Genomic DNA, 17968 nt, shown 5'->3' on the forward strand with positions numbered 1-17968 from the left:
CGTACGGCTCAGTACATCATTGGGGCCGAGCTCCCTGCCATCCAGGGGTTGCAGCGATGAGACAAGATCGCAATTGGATATCACAATGATGTACTGGGTGTACTGGGCCGTACGCACTACCCTAGCGTTATAACTTATTTTGATTTATTTTGATTACATTTTTTGTATTTTACCCCCTTTTTTTCCCCAATTTTGTGATATCCAATTGCGATCTTGACTCATCGCTGCAACTCCTGGATGGCAGGGAGCTCGGCCCCAATGATGTACTGAGCCGTACGCACTACCCTAGAGGTGATGCATCCAGTCAAGATGCCAGGCGGTGTCAGAGGAAAGCCCATAAAGTTGTCAGAGGCTACAGTCACTCAAGTCATAGACTGTTTTCTCCGCTACCGCACGGCAAGCGGTACCGATCCACCATAAAACGCTATATAGACTGCTCAGTAGTTAGTTAACCAGACTATCTGCATTGACCCCTTTTTGCAGTAACTTATTTGACTTATCATCACATACTCAACTACTGTTTATAAACGGTCACTTATTCCTAGTTATATGTACAGATATACATCAATTACCCCTGATCGACTCAGTACTGGTACCCTGTGTATATAGCCAAGTTATTGTTAGTCGTTGTGTATTTATTATTGTGTTTAACTTTTCTATTATTTCTATATTTTCTTTCTCTCTGCATTGTTGGGAATGACCCGTAAGTAAGCATTTCACTGTTAGTCTACACCTGTTGTTTACGAAGCATGTAAGGAATAAAATGTCATATGATTTGATTTTGTTATAATGTTTGAGTCATTCAAATGGCATAATGTGTAGAATTTCTGGAAATTAGCTTTAAAACAGCTCAAAACAAAATGTTTTGGATTAGCAGGAATTTACAGTTGAAGTTGGAAGTCAACATACACTTAAACCCAGTTTTTAAACTCAGTTTTTCACAATTCCTGACATTTAATCCTAGTAAAAATTTCCTGTCTTAGGTCAGTGTAACAGCATTCAGAGGTGGAAGAAGTATCGGACCAAAGCGCAGCGTGGTAAGTGTTCATGATGATTTATTCAAAACGAACTGAACACTGAAATACAAAAACAATAAACGATGTGAACAAAACGAAAACCGAAACAGTACCGTGTGGCCCAAACACTCACACGGAAACAAACACCCACAAACCAAAAGTGAAACCCAGGCTACCTAAGTATGATTCTCAATCAGAGACAACTAACGACGACACCTGCCTCTGATTGAGAACCATACTAGGCCGAACACAAAAACCAACATAGAAAAACAAACATAGACTGCCCACCCCAACTCACGCACTGACCATACTAAAACAAATAATAAAATAACAGAACTATGGTCAGAACGTGACAGTACCAACCCCAAAGGTGCGGACTCCGGCCGCTAAACCTGAACCTATAGGGGAGGGTCTGGGTGGGAGTCTGCCGCGGTGTTGGCTCTGGCGCGGGTTGTGGACCCCACTTCACCACAGTTTTTGTCCGCCTCCTCAACCGCCCCCGTGGCCTCTTACGAGCGGCGTCCCTCGCCGCCGACCTCCGACTAGGGACCCTAGCCATGGGTCCCGAATGGACGGGAGATTCCGGCAGCGCCGGACAGGCGGGAGACTCCGGACGGCTCTGGCGGCTCCTGGCTGGCTGACGGCTCTGGAGGCTCCTGGCTGGCTGACGGCTCTGGAGGGAGACTCTGGCGGCTCAGGACAGACGGGAGACTCTGGCGGCTCAGGACAGACGGGAGACTCAGAACTATGGTCAGAACGTGACAGTCAGTTAGGATCACCACTTTATTTTAAGAATGTGAAATCTCAGAATAGTAGTAGAGAGAATCATTTATTTCAGCTTTTATTACTTTCATCACATTCCCAGTTTACATACACTCAATTAGTATTTGGTAGCATTGCCTTTAAATGATTAAATCCTAGTATGTCAAGCAAAGAGGCACTGAGTTTGAAGGTAGGCCTTGAAATACATCCACAGGTACACCTCCAATTGACTCAAATTATGTCAATTAGCCTGTCAGAAGCTTCTAAAGCCATGACATACATTTCTTGAATTTCCTAGCTGTTTAAAGGCACAGTAAACCTCTGACCCACTGGGATTATGATACAGTGAATTATAAGTGAAATAATCTGTCTGTAAACAATTGTTGGAAAAATTACTTGTGTCATGCACAAAGGAGATGTCCTAACCGACTTTCCAAAACTATAGTTTGTTAACAAGAAATGTGTGGAGTGGTTGAAAAATGAGTTTTAATTACTCCAACCTAAGTGTATGTAAACTTCCGACTTCAACTGTAGCTTTAAAACGGTAAATGTTTCTCTCCGTCCCATTTCAAAATGTGTCGAATTGCAGGAAATGTGAATTAAAACAGCAACATTTCATTTTCATTTACTTATCTTTGATGTCCTTTTGTTGTTTGCAGGTGCACTATCCTTTTGACCCTTTGCAGCCAGGCCCCATCTACTTTTTAACTCTTCGCAACTGCAGTGGTCAAAACAAGAAGAAGTGTGTGCTCTGGTATTGTGTCTGGTGGACCATGCACAAGCTCCACCGCAGTCTGGACCTTCACTTCCTGATCACAGGCCACACCAAGTTTGCCCCCGACTGGTGCTTCGGCCTCATCAAGCAGCGTTTCAGAAAGGCCAGAGTGAACACTTTGTCTGAGATTCCTGGTGTTGTGAAGGACAGCACTCTGTCAGGGGGTCAACATCCCACAGCTGGTTGGACTGGAGGATGGTACGGTGCTGGTGGAAAGCTATGGCTGGCAACAACACCTGACTCTGTACTTCAGGCCGCTGCCACAGGTCAAACAGTACCAGCACTTCAGGTGAATATCATTTTCATTGCATTGTAAGAGGTTATTCTTTTTATATAAACTTAGGAGTTGAATTGATGTTGTGCAAGGTTGTAATGTTTTCTCAATTTCCTGTTTTACAGCTTCGATGCTCTGGAGCCTGGTGTTGTTGTCGCTGAGGAGAGTTCGGACTCAGTCGGGACCAGGTTTCAGCTGCAGCGCAACACTGACATCCTTCCTCCCATATATGGTCTGCCTGTACAAGCACCACCTGCACTGGACATAGCTAAACAAACGTATGTTTTTGAAAAGATCAGGGAGTTTTGCGACGAAGAGGCTATGGACATCACATGCCCTGCACCAAAGTCAAGGGCAGGACAGAAACAGGCTCTCCCTTGTTCATGTGTGGTTCGGACGGACCAGTCATCAGCAGTATCTGCAGTGCCTCTATTCAAATGACTCTCTCCTAACACACATGCCATACGTTGCTGCTACTATTTTTGTTGTCGAATCCTGCTGCTGCTCAGCCACTTTACCCCTGATTGTATGCATATACCTACCTCATCTATCACTGATATCTTTATTGATATGGTTCGTGTACATACTGTATATTATTTTACTTATATTGACACTATCCATTTCTGATATTGCTACTATGCAAGTAACCATTTGGCTGTACCGTTTACACCTTCTGTAGAGACCCATCCACTTGGCAAGATGTGGCTGGGGTTTATAGCACCTTCTGTAGAGACCCATCCACTTGGCAAGATGTGGCTGGGGTTTATAGCACCTTCTGTAGAGACCCATCGACTTGGCAAGATGTGGCTGGGGTTTATAGCACCTTCTGTAGAGACCCATCCACTTGGCAAGATGTGGCTGGAGGTTATAGCACCTTCTGTAGAGACCCATCCACTTGGCAAGATGTGGCTGGGGTTTATAGCACCTTCTGTAGAGACCCATCCACTTGGCAAGATGTGGCTGGGGTTTATAGCACCTTCTGTAGAGACCCATTTACTTGGCAAGATGTGGCTGGGATTTATAGCACCTTCTGTAGAGACCCATCCACTTGGCAAGATGTGGCTGGGGTTTATAGCACCTTCTGTAGAGACCCATTTACTTGGCAAGATGTGGCTGGGGGTTATAGCACCTTCTGTAGAGACCCATCCACTTGGCAAGATGTGGCTGGGGTTTATAGCACCTTCTGTAGAGACCCATCCACTTGGCAAGATGTGGCTGGGGTTTATAGCACCTTCTGTAGAGACCCATTTACTTGGCAAGATGTGGCTGGGATTTATAGCACCTTCTGTAGAGACCCATCCACTTGGCAAGATGTGGCTGGGGTTTATAGCACCTTCTGTAGAGACCCATTTACTTGGCAAGATGTGGCTGGGGTTTATAGCACCTTCTGTAGAGACCCATCCACTTGGCAAGATGTGGCTGGGGTTTATAGCACCTTCTGTAGAGACCCATCCACTTGGCAAGATGTGGCTGGGGTTTATAGCACCTTCTGTAGAGACCCATCCACTTGGCAAGATGTGGCTGGGGTTTATAGCACCTTCTGTAGAGACCCATTTACTTGGCAAGATGTGGCTGGGGTTTATAGCACCTTCTGTAGAGACCCATCCACTTGGCAAGATGTGGCTGGGGTTTATAGCACCTTCTGTAGAGACCCATCCACTTGGCAAGATGTGGCTGGGATTTCTAGCATTTCTTTCACATGACCCATCAGTTTAGACCAGTGTGTCTGGGTAAGTGTCATCTACCGCTTAATTTTCCACGCCCACCATCACTCCCACCAGGCTGTAGGGCCTAATCGCTATCTCATAATTCAACCGTATGTCTTGTGCAAATTACTGTATGATAAGTAGGCTTGTGGCCTGAGCCACTGCATAATGCTACTTAAGTGTGTTGACTGGCTACTTCACAAAACACATAAAATATCAGAGAACAGCCTGCTGAAAATTTGGCAGATGACGATATGCCAACCTTTTGACTCATATATCATTTCATTTCAAGGAGATGACTGAGTGTACAGTACCTTGTTTGTTTGCATACAACACTCAGTCGCGTCTACCCTACACACAATGTAACCCATTTGTTATGACTTGCTGATACATTGGTGATGTAGAACAGAAGAAGTGGGATTCATTGAAGATTTCTCCACTACACTTTGGCATAGGGATAGTTGTTGATGAATGTCAATCATTCTTGTGCATGTGTGAACAAGTTTGATTCAAGTCATTTAATTAATCAAATCCAGTTAATGCCGTTCATTTTTGTGCACATAGCATTACTGTCCCGTATGCACTGCATTACAGTCCCGTATGCACTGCATTACAGTCCCGTATGCATAGTTGTCTTATCAAACAGAGATGAGAATCAGACTCCATAGAAAGTCCATAGACTCTTCTATCAAACTTTATTCTACATCAATATGTTGACATCAAAAGTTGTCAGTTTTGCCTGTGGGGGGGACTCTGCTAAATGAGGCCTCATGCACTCAGGATGAACACCAAAACATTGCCATCGGAATCTCAATTTGAATCCCACCACAGGAGAGACAAAGACACTCGGAAGAGAGTGTAAGTGGGCCACGGAAAAGTTGTCGGCATTGCCCCCAGGATGGGATTTTTCCTTGCGGAGGCTGGAATGCACAGCTCCTGTCTGTGTTGTTGTGTTCAGTTTTTTCTTTGGTACACTTTTGATTTGTAGTCCAACAGCTCTGGGCTGATCAGATAAAAAATGACAGGACCCCTGAAAAATGCTCCAACCTGTTTTTGCCTTCTTCCCTTTTCTCACTCTCTTCCTCACTCTTTCCTCTCCCTCCTTAGACACTTTGAGAATTGGTGCAGAGCTGGGACAGGGAGCCCCTGCAGTCAGAACAGAGGAGATCAGGGAGCTTGGGTGTAAACTTGTGAACCTGCCTGTCAAGAAGTGACACTGAGTGAGTGAGAGCAGTGCGGCTTGCAGTTCGCTGGGGAGCAGACAGAACTCTCTGACTGACTGTGTTCAACACAGTGCAGCAGTGCCAGTCATAGCAGAAGTACCCACTGGGCACAAACTGGTTGAATCAACATTGTTTCAATGTAATTTGACAACATTTTGTGATGTGGAGTCTACATGGAAAATACATTGGATTTGAAAAAAGTCATCAATTGTTGTTTTGACGGTGAAATTTTAACCAAACAATTATTTCTACCTTTAAAACAACGTCAGATCTTCAACTGTCAGAAAAAATACAATAGCCTGGGCAGCACTTCCTCCTGGAGAATTTATCTATCTACAGCTACCCATTGGTTTTAATCAAGTCCAGCCCTGCATAGCTATGATATTTGTCACTGACCAACGTGCTATCATGAGAATGATTGCTGAGAGATCGCCACTTAAAAACAATATAGATTCACTGTTGCTATCGAAGTCATTCCAAAGGGTAGGTTTAAAAGAGCAAATGAAATGGAACTATACTTTGTCAATCATATATCATCAAGGTTGCTATTTAGGCCTATATTTATAGCATTTGGGAAGTCATCAACAGCTATTGTTTCAATTCAACCCAGGATTCAACTAAAAAGAGACAATACAATAGGAATTGTACAATAGGGTTTAAAGCTCTTGTTGACTTAAAATGTAATGATATTTAGTGATGTTGTGTTTGGTTGTCAACTAAATACAGTATCAACATTTTAAGGAGATGTATCTTCTGCTTAAATCGTTCCATCTGTGCCTCTGGCTTTAATTCCAGTTTGTCTACAAATGAATTCAATATATGTTGTATTCACGTCTCCATCTCAACCAAAAATCTAAGTTAATGAATAGGACTAAATCAAATCAAACTTTATTTGAAGTGCATTTAAAGTTTGATTTGATTTAGTCCTATTCATGAACTTAGATTTTTGGTGGAGATGGAGATGTGAATCCAACATATAAATTATTTTATTGAAATTAAAGCCAGATTTAGTCAGCGGCACAGATTGAGCTATCCAAGCAGGAGATAAATCTTCTTCAAATATTTGGTGGTGTTGACAACCAATCAAAATTCAATATGACTTTTAGACTTTTGACAAGTTAACAAATGGATTCATGTCTCCAACTCAACCAAAAATAAATAAATAAGTTAAAGAACGGGATTAAGCCAGTGGGTCAGGAACTTTCCAAGCAGTAGATAGGCCTACATCTCCTTTAAAGCGGTAATATGTCACTTTTTGGGTGACCAGACCAAATTCACATCGAAATGTGAGCTATAGATCTCTCATTCTACTTGAAAACAAGTCTAAGAAGTGGTAGATCTGTTCTATGCGCATTATTTCTATACTTCACATCCTTACGTTTTTTACTTTGGGTTTTGTACACCAGCTTCAAACAGCTGAAAATACAATATTTTTGGTTCTGGAAAATATATTTCACAGCGGTTTAGATGGAATAATGATTCTCTACACTATACTTGCCTGTTTCGAACTATTATAATTTTGTCAACCAGGAAATTACATAGCGCTTTCTGCATAGTGCACTTTTAAATGTTATTTTTGGTTGCATTGTCAACCAAACACAATTCAATATTACTTTTGTAATACATTAAATAGCCTACAGTTAAGTATATCTTACAAACTAATGTAATATTCAACCTTAAAATGAGTAAAACATTCATGGCCACATTTTGAGGTTACTGTAGCTATACATTTCTTCTGTAATCATATAAAGCGTAAATGTTCATGTTAGCATGCATACATAGGTCGTCACAATTGCTGTAATAATCTGCCCAGAATCTTTGACTGCTTTGATTACTGGCTCCATGTTCTTTTAGGTGAATGACAGTGATAACACATGAATCTGTTGTAGGCTATAAATAAACACAATATCCCACATTGTATTCCCATTTGAACTTTTCTGTGCCTTTAAATGGTTGAAGATGCACTGATATACATTTGGGTGACAACTAAACCAAAAATCGCACATTGTTTTCCCATTGGTGATACCACATTGGAAATTCAACTTTTGACTATAATTTTGAGTGGGTTATAATAATAATGCCCAATTATCCACGTTGAAATGACGTGGTGTGCCCAATGGCTAGTCCTTTCTCTATGTCAGTGTCAGAGCACAGACACGACGGAAATCGTTCAGAAATAAAACATTGTGGCTTATTTGATCAAAAACATTTACAAAGTATATGTATGAACCATCTAAAGGGTTGTTTCCAACCAGTAGTATTCGGAGACTGCTCTGGCTTTGCCTATCCTAGTGTTGTGAGACAGTGGTGATTGCCATGCAGCAACGGCATAATGCTTGTTGAATTATCTGGAATCTTGTGGTATGCATACATGTACATGTAACTGCCAAAATAATGGAAACACTGGAGTAAATGAGGAATTGTATACTGAACCAAAATATAAATGAAAAATGTAAAGTGTTGGTCCCATGTCCCATGAGCTGAAGTAAAAGATCCCAGAAATGTTCCATACGCATAAAACGCTTATTTCTCTCAAATTTTGCGCACAAATTTGTTTACATCCCTCTTAGTGAGCATTTCTCCTTTGCCAAGATAATCCATCCTCCTGACAGGTGTGGCATATCAGGAAGCTGACTAAACAGCATGATCATCACACAGGTGCCAATGTTGTGCCATTCATCCGCGGCAATCACCTCATGTTTCAGCATGATAATGCATGGCCCCATGTCGCAAGGATCTGTACACAGTTCCTGGAAGCTGCAAATGTCCCAGTTCTTCCATGGCCTCCATAATCACCAGACATTGAGCATGTTTGGGGACACTCTGGATCGATGTGTAAGTCAGCGTGATCCAGTTCCCGCCAATATCCAGCAACTTCGCACAGCCATTGAAGAGGAGTGTGGGACAACATTCCACAGGCCACAATCAACAGCCTGATCAACTCTATACAAAGGAGATGGAGGAAAATGGTAGTCACACCAGATACTGACTGATTTTCTGAACGGTTTGATGAGCATGAAAACGATGTGAACCATGTGCCATGGCCGTCTCAGTCACCAGATCTCATCCCATTCAAACACTTATGGGAGATTCGGGATCCGTGCCCAAGACTGCGTTTTGTACCACCATCAAATTATGGAATTTCTTGAAGAAGAATGGTGTTGCATCCCTCCAATAGAGTTCCTGATACTTGTAGAATTTATTCCAAGGTGCATTGAAGCTGTTCTGGCTCATGGTAGCCCAAAGCCTATTAAAGGCCCAATGCAGCCATTTTTATCTCAGTATCAAATGATTTCTGGGTAACAATTATGTACCTTACTATGATTTGTTTTCAATTAAAATGGCCAAAAACCAAAATAGCTTCTTAGCAAGATGAAAACTTTCTCAAGCAAGAGTTTTGCTAGGACTGTCTGAGTGGGGAGGGGAAAACTGAAAATGTGCTGTTATTGGCAGAGAGGTTTGGAACTATGAATTAATTTACTACCTGATGATGCCACCAGACAGGCCAAAACTCCATCCCACCAAAACAGGCTGAAATTGCAAGTGGTCTTTTCAAACAGCTCTTACAGTAAAGGGCATTATCATCATTTTAACAATATCAGTGTTATTCCAACCTCATAGTGTGGAAATATATATAAAAACACATTTTTGACTGCACTGGGCCTTTAAGACACTTTATGTTGGTGTTTCCTTTATTTTGGTACTTACAAATATAACCACGACATACAGGTATGATGTAGGCCTAGTTCAAGTGGCACACGGCTTCCCTCTTTTCTCATTCTTTGGCTCAAAAACCACTATTCACCCAGCAGTGAAATTATTTTTACAAAGTTATGCTTTTATACAGTGGAGTAGTAGCTTGTATTGCCTTTGAATTTATCTCCCTCTCTCTCTTTCTCTCACCCTCCCCCCTTCTTCCTCCCTCCCTGGGTAATGGTATGACCTGGGAGATAACCTGGGAAGGTTTGACTAGCCTATATTTAGGGTGCACAGGTGTGCTTCTTCGGGTGCACAATGCTTCTTCGTCTCCAGACACTGAGCCAGGTAGTGTGTCTTAAAAAATGAAGCTGGCTGTTTAAAGATTACTTGTTGTTCATTATTTGTTGCAAACAGGAGCTACAGAAGCTGGCAATTAAGACTTATAAGGTGCGTGTGTGCGTGTGCGTGTGTGTGTGTGCGTGCGTGCGAGTGTGTGTGAGTGAGTGTGTTGATGTTTCAGTGTGAATGTGTTTGTTGCTTCCCTCTCCTTTTCTCTCTCCTTCTCTCTATCTCTCAGTCCACGTGTTTGCCCCCGAGGACCCCTGTGCCTCTGGGCGTTTGGGCCTATTTTCCTTTGAGGAACTGTCCTGACCTGTGTTTTAGTGCAGGTAATAGCCGTGAACTGTGGGACTTTGTCATTTCCTACACGAGTAGTTCATCACGTTCTTTGATGATGGGCTGAGATTAGGAATTTCCTTTACTGCTTTGAACTACCAGCCTCCTTTGAACCTCTCTCCCAACCGGCTGGTTAGGCTAGATAATGTCATGCCACTGGTTTGTTTTGTAGAGCTGGACAGTAAGGGTGTCCGGCTCCTTTTGTATTAACTGTATGTGATAACGTATATCGATTGCAATTCAAGCAGTTAGCTAGGTAGTAGTTACCACTGTTGCAAAGGAGACAAAGTGCATTGTAATCCAAACTGGGGCACAAATAGGGAACCTCATCCACCTGCTCAACTGACGTAGGCTAGGCCAATATCACTGTACTGAATGGAGGTTAACCAAATGGGAAAAAAATGTACATGGCACAGATCTCTGTCTGGGGAAGTCACTACAATCTCCTTAGATATTTCTCACAGGCATTAGGGATGTCTTTGACTCCTGCTTATATGGCAGCCGCTGCCATTGATATGGAACCCTACCGGTCTTAAGAATAACATTCTTTAGGGCTTTCCCCTTTTCTTTCCCCTCCCCCCTCCCTTTGCACTGTTCAATATGATGCCTGAACATCCTTGATCTTTTCACACTAGGATTGCAGACGGAGGATTTTCTCGACTAAGAATCATTATAGTGATCCTTTTGCTAAAGGGGGGTTGAGGGTAGAGGTAAGGGGGGGGGGGGGGGGGTGTGTCACAGTCAGATAATAACATTCCTGAGACCCAGAGATGAACCCTAGAGCCCCATTTAAGCCACAAGGGTTGTCCAGCACATAGAGAGCAGGGGTGGCCATGACAGGGCAGGACAGGGGATGGGTAGGCAAGAGAGGATTGACCTTCTCATTTATTCTGCTACCCACATGTCACAGAGGGGAAAAGTGTTCAGATTTCACAAATGTCTCTCTCTCACTCTACCTGGCACATTCTCAATGCCACTGCCATTCTTCTACGTACTTTCTCTTCCTCAATCTGAAATTGCTTTATGGTTTTATTTTCTTATGGTAAAACTTTGCTTTCACTACAAAGAGACATGGGAAGTACCACAAAGTATGACATGTTACATGGGAATATACGGTATGATATGTTAACAGCATATCATATTTCTGCAATTTCCTGTGTTCTATGTATGCGGTATTGACCCATGTCTTGTATTTGGCTTTCGCAATCGTAGCAAATAGATAGTTTTGGTGCTCCATATATCTCTACTCTGACCTACAGGAAGTGGATTCCCCAAATCTGATGTGATTATGCTCACGGGGTCGGTGGGTGGCAGGTAGCCTAGCGGTTAGAGCGTTGGGACAGTAAACAAAAGGTTGCTGGTTTAAATAAGCCAAATACCCAAGTCGACAAAGTGAAAAATCTGAGCAAGGCACTTATTCCTCATTTTCTCCAGGGGTGCTGTGCTACTATGACAGACTCTGTAAAACAACACATTTCCCTGCACCTATCCAGTGTGTGACATTAAAACATTATTATTATTTTTGGTGCTAGCATAGGCCACACTGATCTGATAAAAACGGCAATTCACCAGAAGTCACCAGAAACTCCGGCATCAAAAGCTAAAGCCACAACTCAGTCAGTTTACATAGTAACATACAGTTCCCATAGGTTACATCCTCTCTCTGGTTCCCCTCTGGAACTGAACAGTGGTCCACATTAAGAGTATAATATTCTGTTGGATTTAAGTGTTTAGTGGTTCTGTGGCGATGTTCTGGGGCCACACCACAAATCTTGGTTCCTCCAACGTTGGTATTTGAGGAGTTTCTAATGGGTAAAGACGTAGGTTTGGCTGACGTGGAGTGTCGGCATTCACTCATCATGGCCATTGTTTATAATATGAATATAAACAGAAATGGCTGGACCGGCTGACAGGTTGTCTTTAGCGCTTCCATTAAGGGATTACCTGTGTATATACCGATCGTTGACTGTATTTTAATGTGTGATGGGCTCATCCTAAACTACTTATGATTTGTCAAGATCTTTTTAAGTTGCTGTTGTCATCATACTAGCATGATGACAAACACGTAGGCCTATTGTCGGTACAGCGTAGAAAACAGAAGCTTGTATAGAATACCCTTTTTTTTCTCCAATCGCTTTATTTATTTTAGTTGAGCTGCACTAATTGCATTATTTGATTTGGATGCAGGAGTGCAAAAAATTCCCACGCGAAAATATTCTCTGCATTATACATCCCAGTATTGTAACCTGACCTACGGCCTAGAGAGATCACATGGAAACAATATAGGGCTTTGCCACAATTTTTTCAAAAATACTTTTATTTTAAAGATGAGACTCATGCGATGTTCTATATTTATGTACAGCATTTTTTTTTAAAACATATTTTTCCAAAAAACTCACATTTATATTAGAGATGGGCATCGGGCTGCCAAAACCTTTATCAGATGGCTCTACCGAGCCCTCTTGGAACATACTGGTATGTTCTGTCTTTTATCTGCTTTTAAATCTTTCCAGATACTTATTTTCCTCTGTCTTATGAAACTATTCTAGCTACTGAACCAAACATTTTAGCATTTTCAAGGGGGGTCTATTTAAGTGACACTCTTATAGGGAATCTATTTTCTTGGCAGTTCCAGCTCCTCTCCAAACTCCTCATTAGCCAGCTATTTCACTCTACCTCGTCCTCCATGCATACAGTATGCACATCTCCAAAGTTATTTATGCTCTTTTGTTTTCGACACCCCTTGTGATTGTGTGACTGACTGCCAGGCATGAAGCAGTCAAAACTCCTTCTCCTCTCCCTTCCCCACTTGGCTGGAGAATTTATAACCAAGTCATCGCCCCTGAGACAGAAGCTGAGAGGAGCCCTGGCTCGCTGAAACTTATCACCCTCTCCCTTGACGCACCCCCCGTACCCATCTTGTTATTTTGTTCTCCCTTGGATATACTCGACACCGTGGGTGACGACAGTGACAGCGCTCTATGACATCCATTCCTTAGCGTCTGCCCGGTCACCTGAAGCTACGCACGGCCATTTCATCTTTCTCCATCTCCCACCTCCCCCGCCTCCACTTCAAATGTGTTATCCAAATCAAAGGTGGCGCGCATTGTCCAGGCTGAACATTACACCGGTGTCATGTAAGCTCCTTGAGCAAAGAACAGCTGCAGGTAATTCAGACAGAGAATCCATGTTGTGTGTGGTGTGGTGCTGAACCCAGAGAGTGGGTGTAAAGCCCTCGTGCCATTAACACTTCAGCCCTTTGGCCTGTGTGTTTGGCAGCTCCCCTCTCTGTAAATGAAACCAGAAGATGCTGGCGGTTTGGATAGCACTGCTGTGGGACCACATGCTAACCGGGCTACTAAAAGTGTACTGGCTCTGACAAGTATTATGTCGGGAGCCAAAGAAGCTTTGTCATACGCCTACTCAGAAATATATCCAAAATAAAGGCTTTATGTTACCAAAGAGCGAGGCCTATGAGGTCAGATGCATGTAGCTGAATTTGTAATGAGATGAACCTAAAAATTTCACGTGAGGGTGACAAACAAGGTCTGGAATATTTCAACAAAGACACATAAAGCCCTACAGAGCCTAACCTGACTAGCCCATGACACTGACAAATCTCCCAGAAACAGCAATATTGCAATACTAATTGAATGACAAAAGTGTATGCTTAATTATTGTTAATATTAAGCACAGCAAAATTAATTCAAACCAATTATGTTTAAATTAAATTTGACGCTGTGGCAGTGTTTCACAAATGTGTTGATTAATCGTTGATTTTGAGAATTTCAAAACGCTGACTATCTGACAGGGATTTTAGTCATTTCAAAGAGCATTGATGCTACTAGACAGTACACACTTCAGTTTGTGATAAGCTCCCTCGAAAACAAACCAATAAAGAACATTCAGCTAACAATGAAGAGTTACACGGCATGATTGGGGGCCGGCAGCCTGAACGTAGAATATGGACACACAATAGCAAACAAAAATGACGCTGACTTAAAAGGTCCTGATCGTACGACTCCAAATATCAAATAACAGAAGCTTATTTAACAAAATAAACTATGTCCTTATAAAAGTGGATTCACAAACGAGGGGTTGTGGTTATATAAAATAAAGGATTTGGGGAGTTTTCATGAAGAGGTTCAATGTTGTCATTGTCCTTGGAGGATGGAGACGTTTTCCAAACCAATAATTACACTAATTCCAACCGCTATCTAGAAAAGCTCCTATCAGCCTAACACCAATATTTGGAGACAAGCCATCCATAAGGTCCTTTCAAAAATCCCTATAGAGATTGAATAAGTTTAATGCCCAAAACTACAATTTCAGCCTCCTTAGCATCACAACATTTGTCTAATAAGATAAACGGACGAGAGTGTAGAGGAGGAAAGAACGGCCAGCCTTTTCCGTTACACCAGAATTTGAGGTTAAGATTCTTTGGACTGGGCTGAAGAACATTTTTCCACGTAGTCAACTGAAAGTGCACTTTATTCTGCCCTCTTCAAATGATCATTGACCGAAAGTCTCCCTATAGCAGCTCTAGGATTTGATGCTGAAACTCTAGATTGTACTCACCACCAGATGGGATAGCCTCCAAGCACCCGCCAGCTGGACAACCACACACACATCATATATCCAATCAGGAACAAATCCATGAGGTATGCCTTGTGGTGGTAGAGTGGAAATGGATCAATACATAGAATTTCCAATTGGGAATGAAGAACAGACTTCCTGGAGGAGAAGCTTTAGGAAAAGCTTGATTGTTGAGGGACGGGAAAATTGAAATCAAATTGAAGCAAACAAAAAAAACGACTTCCTCCTGTTTTCCTTCTTCTTTGAGTCTGGACAGGAAAATGTGTCTGTCTCCTAGTAGTTAGGAGAGTAAGTGTCTCTCTCTCTCACACATATACAAACGCACACACACACACACACACGCTCCTACCCGTCCTCTCCTTCCCTCCCTCTCTATGAGGTTCTTTCCTAAGGTAGATATGTTTTTCTCTCCACTTTTTTCTCTCCCTCAGGATGCCTCATCCACAGGCCCAATATTAAAGGGGGGAAAAAAGAAGACGAGCGAGGTTTGGAGATGTCAGCTGGCAAGCCAATCACAGAGGATGGCCTTAGGTTACGAGAAAAATTATTCGTTCCCATCCGTCAATCACACACCACCCCCTGGTAATGTGGAAAAGAAAGAAAGGAGAGAGAAAGAGGGAGGGTGAGAGGGAGGGAAAATGAGAAGAGGTGTAAGGGAGGGACAGAGCAAAAAGGTAGAGTTCTTCTTATTCAATCTATTTCATCTCTGATAATTCAAAGCAAGCACTCCCCGAAGTGGCTCAGGATAGGTGAAGGGGTGTAAGGCCTGCCTCTTCATGGAGGCTTTGGGATTGGCGGCGGAGCGGAGGACACGCAGGGGGGGAGGAAGTGTTGACTTCATTTTTAGGGGTTGTGCCCTGACTAATTGAGCCGGATATATATGCATACAGTGCATCCACACCCTTTCTCTCTCAGGCACACAGGGAGACATTTACAGTGAATTTTATAAATTGTTGTCCTCCCACCCTGAAGAGAGGACATAAAAGATGACACAATAAAGCCATAAAACGTGGTGGTTGGGCCAGGCACACAAGGCTATATTCTCTAATGGCCCAAAGGCGACACATTTGACATCAATACCATTGTCATTTTGATGGGCTGAGGGGCAGGCAGTAGTTGGTGAGAGAGGAGAGAGAATGGGACACACCAGTAAAGGGACATTATTTCTAGAACCAACCGAAAGTCAATTTAAGATGTTGGCAAACTGATTTGATACAATGACAAACTGCACACTTTTGTTGAATCTCTGGGTTAAATGCTATTTTATTTATGTCAGGACATAGGGAAAAGTTAGATTTTCAACAATGGTGTATATTGGGTCTACTGTACCACAACAGCAAAAACATAAATGAACCCATTAAAAGACTCTGCAGTATGTTTACGGAAATGAAATGTTCATACATTTATTTTACGTTTCCTCTATAGAGAGAAAAACTTCTTGGTTGGACAGCTTGTTATTGGAGTGTTGCAAGTGGTTTGCATCGTGTCTTTGGAGAGTCATATCTAATGCTCTTAGCGGTTCCTCTACTATGTTATTGGGATTCAGATGGTGTTTTCTTTGTAATAGAAGCACTGCACAATGCAGACATACATGACATAATGCAAAGCCTTCATCTGAGTCAAAAACAAAATCAATATGAGTTATTTAAAGTTCTTTACCGTGAAATGTATTAAACTGTTATATTTCTTACCAGACACACAGCTATTCAGCCACTGAAGTAATCATACTTTTGAGAAACTTCCCGCTGGGCACAAACTGGTTGAATCATTGTCGTTTCAATGTCATTTGTCAACACATTGTGACGTGAAATCTAACGTTTGAAAAAAGCAATTGAGAGTGAAATTTCAACCACAGGATTACATCATCATGGTAATCACATTTCTATATAGACACACCTTGTATAAAGGATGTTGAATTTGTACCTTTTAAGCACGTCAGATCTTCAACATTAAATCCACTATCAGAAAAAAACAGCACCTCCTACTGGAGAATTGATCTATCTACTGTACTGCTACCCTTTGGCTTCCCATCCAGGGTTTTAACCAAGCCAAATCCTGCTTAGATATTTGTCACTGACTATTACCAATGTGCTATCGTGACAATTTTTGTTGAGAGACCTCCACTTAAAAACGAAATAGATTCACTGTTGCTATCAAAGTAAATCCAAAGGGTAGGTTTAACAGAGCAAATGAAATGTGGCCATATTTTATCACTCATTTAAAATCAATGATACTATTTAAGCCTATAAAGCATTTGCAAAGTAACCAACAGCTATCTAATCATTTCTATGCTGGATTCACATCTCAACCCAAAATCAAAATGAAAGAATAGGACTAAATGAAATCAAACTATTTAAAGTGCATTTAGTCGTATTCTTAAACTTAGATTTTTGGTTTAGATGGAGACATGAATCCAACATATCAATAAATAATTTGTAGACAAACTGAAATTAAAGCCAGACAAAGTCAGTGGCTCAGATGGAACTATCTAATGAGTAGATCTCCTTTAAATGTTGATATTGCTTTTGTAATACAGTAAATAGACTAAAGTTAAGGCGATCTTACAAATGAATGCAACATTCAACCGGAAAATGAGTAACACATTCATGGCCACATTTTTAGGTGACCGAAACGTTTTTGGGCCGTGACATTATTTTCGTATAATTCTTTTCCGACCCCACGATGTAAAGAAATGATGTAATCAACGGACAACGTTTCCTTTTTTATTTGGGACAGTCTCTTACAAATCAGTCTGACAGTGTTTTTTGAAAGTATTTCAATCTGAAGGAAGTATATGCGTTGAAGTGACTGAAATGCATCAGAAAGGTATTCGGAAAGTATTCAGACCCTTTGACTTTTTCCACATTTTGTTACGTTACAGCCTTATTCTAAAATGGATGAAATAAATCTATGTCATCAATCTACACACAATACCCCATAATGACAAAGCGAAAACAGGTTTTTACAAAAGTATGCACATTTATTAAAAATAAAAGGGTAAAAAGGTATTCAGACCCTTTGCTGTGAGACTCAAAATTGAGCTCAGGTGCATCCTGTTTCCATTGATCATCCTTGAGATGTTTCTACAACTGGATTTAAAAAAAAAAAAATTTAACAATCATTTAACTAGGCAAGTCAGTTAAGAACAAATTCTTATTTTCAATGATGGCCTAGGATCAGTGTGTTAACTGCCTGTTTAGGGGCAGAAATAACCCCTAGCCTACCCTGCTGCCCCAAAATTG

General features: G+C 41.7%; 1 protein-coding gene across 1 annotated transcript in view; it reads right to left on the reverse strand.

The window, feature by feature from the left end:
* The window catches only part of LOC139377452 (proto-oncogene Wnt-3), a 42970-nt gene extending 28077 nt beyond the window's left edge, over nt 1-14893 (reverse strand). The window contains exon 1 of the mRNA XM_071120483.1: nt 14709-14893. Coding sequence (XP_070976584.1) covers nt 14709-14788 — 80 coding nt within the window. The 5' untranslated portion in view covers nt 14789-14893. The remainder of the gene's footprint in view (nt 1-14708) is intronic.
* Between the last annotated feature and the right edge of the window lie 3075 nt (nt 14894-17968).

Source organism: Oncorhynchus clarkii, chromosome 20, assembly GCF_045791955.1.
Source record: "Oncorhynchus clarkii lewisi isolate Uvic-CL-2024 chromosome 20, UVic_Ocla_1.0, whole genome shotgun sequence".
Classification (NCBI taxonomy): Eukaryota; Metazoa; Chordata; class Actinopteri; order Salmoniformes; family Salmonidae; genus Oncorhynchus; species Oncorhynchus clarkii.